The sequence below is a fragment of the Amborella trichopoda genome, chromosome 13 (assembly GCF_054954075.1).
Source record: "Amborella trichopoda isolate Santa Cruz 75 chromosome 13, AtrichopodaSantaCruz75HAP2 v2.0, whole genome shotgun sequence".
NCBI lineage: Eukaryota > Viridiplantae > Streptophyta > Magnoliopsida > Amborellales > Amborellaceae > Amborella > Amborella trichopoda.
In genome coordinates, this window is record NC_142348.1 from 52,305,327 (window position 1) to 52,312,306 (window position 6,980).

The 6,980-nt window shown below is 39.0% G+C and overlaps 1 protein-coding gene across 2 annotated transcripts; it reads left to right on the forward strand.

The window, feature by feature from the left end:
* Positions 1-117: 117 nt before the first annotated feature.
* On the forward strand, positions 118-3,274 carry LOC18445829 (GRAS family transcription factor). 2 transcript variants are annotated; one of them, XM_020674730.2, is made up of 2 exons: positions 506-829; positions 962-3,274. In XM_020674730.2, exon 2 carries the CDS (start codon positions 976-978, stop codon positions 2,821-2,823), a length of 1,848 nt encoding a protein of 615 aa, XP_020530389.1. In that variant the 5' UTR covers positions 506-829; positions 962-975; the 3' UTR covers positions 2,824-3,274. The 2 variants fall into 2 exon arrangements, with proteins under 2 accessions (XP_006856020.1, XP_020530389.1); XM_006855958.4 differs by having other exon boundaries at positions 118-3,274.
* The last annotated feature ends 3,706 nt before the right edge of the window (positions 3,275-6,980 follow it).

Consider the following 6,980-nt stretch of genomic DNA (forward strand, 5'->3'; position numbering starts at 1 on the left):
CCTTTAAACACAAATCGATTCGTTTAAATATATTATTTTAATTAAATTTAAAATTCATTTGAATATATTTTATTTTAATGATTATTTATATACTTTTTACATTTTAATAGATTTTTTTACTTTTTTAACATTTTTTTCAAACTTAACCGGTTAATTGACCGATTATGCCAATTAAGCTGGTTCGAACCCATATCCATATCCGGTTAACCGCTCCGATTCGAATTTGCATCGACAATTGAAGAGAGAGGAGAGAGAAAGAATTGTAGAGAGTGAGTGGAGTGAGAAAGCAGGAGAGAGAGAGAGAGGGGGGACGGGGTTTTGTTTAAGTTCTTGGGGGTCTTTTTCTTTTTCTCATCTCCCTCCTATTTCGGCCTCTGCTTTTGGGGGAGGGTGGGACCCGTGGCCGTTTCGTTTTCTTCTCGGGGTTCGAGATTTTAGTCTGAGTGGGCCCGCTCCGCGTTGGCCTCTGCCCCTTTTTTAAGAGCCCCCTCACCCTCCCCACCCTTCTCTCTCTCTCTCTCTCAAATTTCTACCCATCCTTTTCCCCCCTTTCTCTCTCTAACCTCTGAACCAGTCTCTCTTTCTCTCTCTACACTGCTGGTTGTGCAGCACCCGTCCCCGCAACAAACCCAAAACTTGAGTTCTTTAAGACATCACCTCCCTCTCTCTCTCTCTCTCTCTCTACCCTGAAATAAATCTCTCTCTCTCTCTCTTTCACAATCAGTATTTCCAGTGAGAGAGAGGGCCCCCTCTTCATATGAACCATGGCTGGTGTGCTTGATTTCCTGAAAGCCTCATTTTCATGGGTTATTCTGGGTTTTAAACATAGGTGGGATGTGGGTTTTTAGGGCTCATGCACTTTGATTTCTCATCTCATTTGCAGAGATAGAGTTACTGCTTCTTTGTAGGGTTTCTTTGCCTGTAGCCATTGGAGATTATGAAATGGCTTACATGTGTGCAGATAGTGGAAATCTAATGGCGATTGCGCAACAAGTGATACAGCAGAAGCAGCAGCAACAACAGCAGCAGCAGCAGCAGCAAATCAATGGCGGAGGGAATGGGGGTTTTGCCCTAAACCCCTGGTCCCACCACTCTGGGTTCTTAAACCCTAGGTTACCGAACGACGGAGCTGGATTCGGTTCGGCCTCTGCCACCGCCATGGGTTTCTCTGATGGCTATGGTGGTGGTGCTGCTGCCGTGGAGGCAGAGCCGCCGGTGCTCATTTACCCACCTCTGGAGCAGGAACGGCCGGGGGGGCTCCATATGTGGCCTGAGCATCGGAATGGGCTCAGGTCGCCTATTCCTTTTAAGCTCTCGGATTTGCATTTGCAGGGGCTCAGTAGTGGCGGTGCTGGATTCGAAGGGGATGAGTGGATGGAGTGCTTGATGGGCGATTTCCATGGAGTCGAGAGTGGTGGAAGCCTGAGATCATGCTTCGAGAGTGGCCCCTGCGAGTCCACGGAGAGCTCGGAGCTCCCAAGCACAGGCGAGCCGTGGCGAGCGGACTTCTCCGCCATTATTTCGGAGCCCCCATTTGCTCAAACCCTCTCTCCACCGTTGGAGACCAAGGCCAACATCATCTCTGAACAGCAACAACAAAACCCTAACTTTCCCACGGCAACACTGCCTCAACCAATTCAGCCATGGCAACCGGAGGCAGTGCCATCAGCCGAGTGCCGGAAGCCACCGGACGGCCGCTCTATGCCGCCACTGGTGAACAGGGATCCCCCACCGCCACCGCTGCTCCTATCACTTGTGGATGCAGCACGGACTGTTCACTCTGATCCTGGCCATGCTGCAGCCTCCCTGGCGGAGCTTCGGCGATCTGCACCAGATTCGGGGAGCCCGACTGAGCGATTGGTGTCCTATTTTGCGGAGGCCCTGATTGAGCGCCTCGACCCGACGGGCCATCCAGTTGCCCAGTTTTCAGCAGAGGAGTCCACCCTTTGTTACAAAGCCCTGAATGATGCTTGCCCTTTCTCTAAATTTGCTCATCTCACTGCAAATCAAGCTATCTTGGAGGCCATGGAAACTGCTGATTCTATACATATTGTAGATTTCGGCATAGTTCAGGGGGTCCAGTGGGCAGCACTTTTGCAGGCCCTGGCGACTAGGCCAGCCGGAAAACCAGCCAAGATCCGGATTTCTGGCATCCCAGCACCGAGCTTAGGCTCGAACCCCGCCCCCTCCCTCGCCGCCACCGGTAACCGGCTGTGTGACTTTGCGAAGCTCCTGGAACTCAACTTCGAGTTCTCGCCTGTGCCCTGCTCGATCGAGGATGTCATGGAGGGGGATCTCCGCCGCGCTGATGGAGAATTCGTGGCCGTCAACTTCATGCTCCAGCTCCACCGCCTGGTCGACGAAAAGATGGAGAAGGTCGCGAGGGCGTTGCGGGTTGCAAAGGCCCTGAAACCGAAAGTTGTCACTCTCGGGGAGTATGAATTGGGCTTGAACAGAGGGGACTTCATGGGGAGGCTGAGCAGAGCTCTCCGGTACTACGGGGCTATGTTCGAGTGCTTGGAGGCCGGCATGGGAAGAGCTTGCAAAGAGAGAGAAAGAGTCGAGAGGGTGGTGATTGGCAGGAGAATTGCAGGAGCTGTAAAAAACACAGAGAGAATGGAAGAGAGATGTATCTGGAGAGAAGAGATAGAGAGAGCAGGGTTTGTGGGCTTGGGGCTGAGCCATTACGCAGTGAGCCAGGCCAGGATGTTGCTGTGGAATTACGATTACAGTAGCAGTTACTCGCTCATAGAGGCCGGGCCCGGGTTCTTGACATTGGCCTGGAAGGATCAGCCTCTGCTCACGGTTTCGGCGTGGCGCTGATTTTTTAGAGAGAAGAAGCAAATACATGGCATGGTTTGCTGTCTTTTTAGAGAGAGAGAGAGAGAGCACTACATGGCTTAAGTGTGGTGATTCTAGAGAGAGAACAGTGCATGGCTTACTTTTGGTAACAAAGATGGACACACCTTTTAGAGAGAGAAAGAAAAGGAAGAAGCCAATGTCTTGGGTAAGTTACGAATTGTACAAATAGGTTTTTTTTTTTTTTAGGTGTTTTTTTTGGTGTAAATATTTGATAGTTAAGAGAGGAATGTGATGGGGGTTGGGGTTTTGGAGTTTTATTTTTTGGGGATGGATGGGAATTTGAGTAGAATGTCTTGGGAGATTTAGAGAGGTGGAAAAGGAGAGGACTTTTGATTTCCTTGTCTCTCTCCTTTTCCTTTGCATTTTGTAGAAGAAAATTTGAAATAAGTTGGTGACCTCTTTTACTCTCTTCTATTTTGTTGTTGTTGTGCATAAATCTGCTATATTTCAATTGCCATACTTTGGCTGAGTACTTTTTAGTGCAGCATGGATGTATATTGATACTTCAAAGACACCACACACTCGAGACTTTGATAATTGTCTGCCGAAGACTTAGGATTTTGGGCTTAGATTGAAGCGAAGTGAAGCTTGGGGCTGCCGCTTCGGACAAATTTGGGTATGGTACCAGCCGATTCAGGCTTCGACCTCTTCGGCTGAAAAAAAATAAAATAAAATATATTTATATAGGGAATGAATAGATTATGTCAGCTCATGGGCTGGCTGCTACAGTGTCAGTCAACGGTCTATATTGAATCTGTCTGACGATCACGATCTTATTTCGTATTTGAATTTTTATTTATTTTTGTATACAAATTCCAATCATTTGAAATATATATATTGAAAAATTCGAAAAAAACGCTTATAGGCAAAATTGAATGGTGTTTTGTCCTGTCACGGCCATGTTATGTCCGTTGCGGTTTAGCCTTAAAAATCATCACGGATATATGGGAGCCGTGGTTGTTTCCCGTGTCTTTTTGTGTGAAAAAAAATGGCAACGAACATAGCATATCTGTAGCGGGGCAAAACACTATTTAACAGACATAGTAGGTCCATTGGGGTCTTTTAATCCACACTGTATAGAAAAAAATCGAACGGCGTCGAGCCTATGGGTGAAAATAGTATTCATCGCCCATAAGCGTTACGTAGTGGCTTCCATATATATATAATGATGCTATAGGATCCTCCCCCACCCGTATGTGATCTAATGATGCTATAGAATCTTCCCCCACCCATATGTGTAATACTTCAAAAGATCACCATTAAAGTTGGCATAGATCTTTAGAAAAGTTATCACATGGTATAGGAATTGACTTTTCTATTGATCCGTACTAAATTTAATGGTGATCCTTTGGGATTCTATACACATGTGTGGGTATGGGAATTGACTTTTTTATACATCCGTGCCAAATTTAATAGTGATATTTTAAGATCCTATATACACGGTGGGGGAGGTTCTTATAGGATAATTTCTTTTATATATATATATATATATATATATATATATATATATATATATATATATATATATATATATGAAAATGCTACAAAACGTTTATAGATGAAGTTCTACAGTACTTCACCTACGGTTTGTTACTGTTTAAAGTTTATCACACGGTCACATATGTTTAATAATGTTTGAATTGGTCACATATGTCTGATAATGTTTAAATTTTAATATATTTTTTTTACAAATCATAATGAACTGAAATTTTGTAGGTGTATGTGCCTTAGTGAGATGCACATGAATAAAACATAAAATATAAAAATTATGTAAAATACCCATGTAAAGTTTCAAGGATAATTTTATCATTTTATTTTATTAATATTTTATTTTGGTGCTACTTGGTCATTTGTACGCACGTCCCAAAATTTAGAAAAAATATGATTAGTACAATAATTATAAAAATTCAAATATTATTGGACAATTGTGATCGTGTGATGAAACTTTAGACGATGATGCGCTATAGGTGAAGTACGGTAGAACTTCACTTTCAGACGTTTTGTAGATGCTTCCATATATATATATATATATATATATATATATATATATATATATATGGATATTCTAAACTTCACATTCAAATTACAAAGGTTCAAGATAAAGAGAGTTGTGAATGGTGGATTTATTAATTTTGTTATCCATCACAACCCCTTCTAACTTGAACCTTTGTATTTTGACTGTTTTGATCATTTTATATTATGATAAATATGTTTTATATTTTTTTTTTGTGCGCCCTAATTTTTAGTACACACGTACGAAATTTTATTATGATCTGACTTATAAAAAAATAATTAAAATTAAAATAGTGATATGCATTCTGAACCATATAATGAATATCTGAAAATTCCCATTCCACCTATAACACTATTTATTATATATATGGGTTTGTCTAGAGTTAACAACCCGTCAAAATAGAAAGGTTCAAGTTAGAAGGAGTTGTCATGGGTGTATTTATCAAAACAATTATTACATTTTTATTAAAAAAACTATTTAAATAGGTAACTTTACCATTAAGCAATGACAAATTTGAAATTTTCACAGAAGTAAAATGGTGTTTTGGAAGTTAGTATTCTGAAATTTTATTGAAGAATGTACTGGACCTTTAGTTAGGACTTCAATTTTACCCCTTATGGAAATGACAAAAATACCCTTTGTCTTATAATAATATATACTAATTTACCCTACAAAAGTATCTTTTGTTTTAAAAAATAGACAACAAAATTAATAAATCTACCCTTCACAACTCTCTATATCTTGAACCTTTGTAATTTGAAGGGTTGTGAAGTTTAGAATATCCTATATATATATATATATAAGCAATGATATAATGCAATCGTTGTATAGTAATATGATGTAATGATGTTAAAAAACCATCTTATGGCCATTTGTTTGATCCAAATTTTGAAATATACATTCTTTTCATTTTAATGAGCAATCACAAAAAAAAAAAAAAAAAAATTGTAAACACAACCTAGAAAGTATTTTTTTGGCCTAATTAACATATGCCGTTCATTTTGGTGAGATGCTTAGATCTAGGCTTTAGAAGGATTTTTTCATTTTCAATTTTTTTGGAGGGCTTTATTATCATTAGATGAATAATGTTAACAAACAAAAATGATTCTTAGTTTATAAAGGCTAAGATCTTGAAATTCACAAAATGAATTGTCTAGATTAATTTTTAGAGATAACTCATTTTGACCATATCTAGGGTTCAAATTGAACTTTTTTTTTGAGGATTAATTATTGAGATGAAGAGAGTGTGTGTGCAAAATATGGGATCATACAAATACCACAAACATGATTATTTATAAAGTTTAAAGCTTAAAAAATAGTGTAGATCGACAGATATATGAAAACTTGAAAATATTGAAATTTGACAGTCAAAAAATGTGTTACAAAATGCTATTTCCAAAACTTGAAATCCAAATTTTTCTCATGTCCATGCTTCTTGATGTCGAGATCATCAATTTGAAGATATTTGAGCATCAAAACAACCTCTTCTAGTGAAATTTTGAGGTAGGTTCAAACTTGATTGTTTATAGCCTTGGCTCTATATAAACTTTTCCCTATATATATATATATATATTGAAATTTTTTATTATTTTTATATAAATATCTAATTTATTTATATTAAATTACTAAAAAGTCTGAAGTTTTTCCTAAAATCGATTGAAAAATCAAATTGCTTCATTTTACTCACCAAACTTAAAAGACTCCAAAGTGAATCTGACAACATTGCATGACACGCGCTTGAGAGTTTGATGCTTTCTAAACATAAACACTGCTACTTATACCTATTTTTTATATCACTTAACATTTAAATACTCATTTTTTTAAAAATGATTATAGATGTGTCCTGTTTAAAATGTTAATTTTGAGATCTGCATTTCAGAATAATTACATTTACGACATGCACATGTATCTGTTTGAGAAATATAGTTTTTGTCCCTCAACAGCGTCTTCATAGGTGGCAATCAGAATGAAATTTGGATTAGGAGAGGATGAGTTTCTTTTTTAAAGTTAATGTCGTTGTCATCTTTGGACTTGATAAACATGCAATTTTCTTTATTTGGCAAAGTCTATTTAAACAGATATAGAAGTTGCCACAATGGGGAAT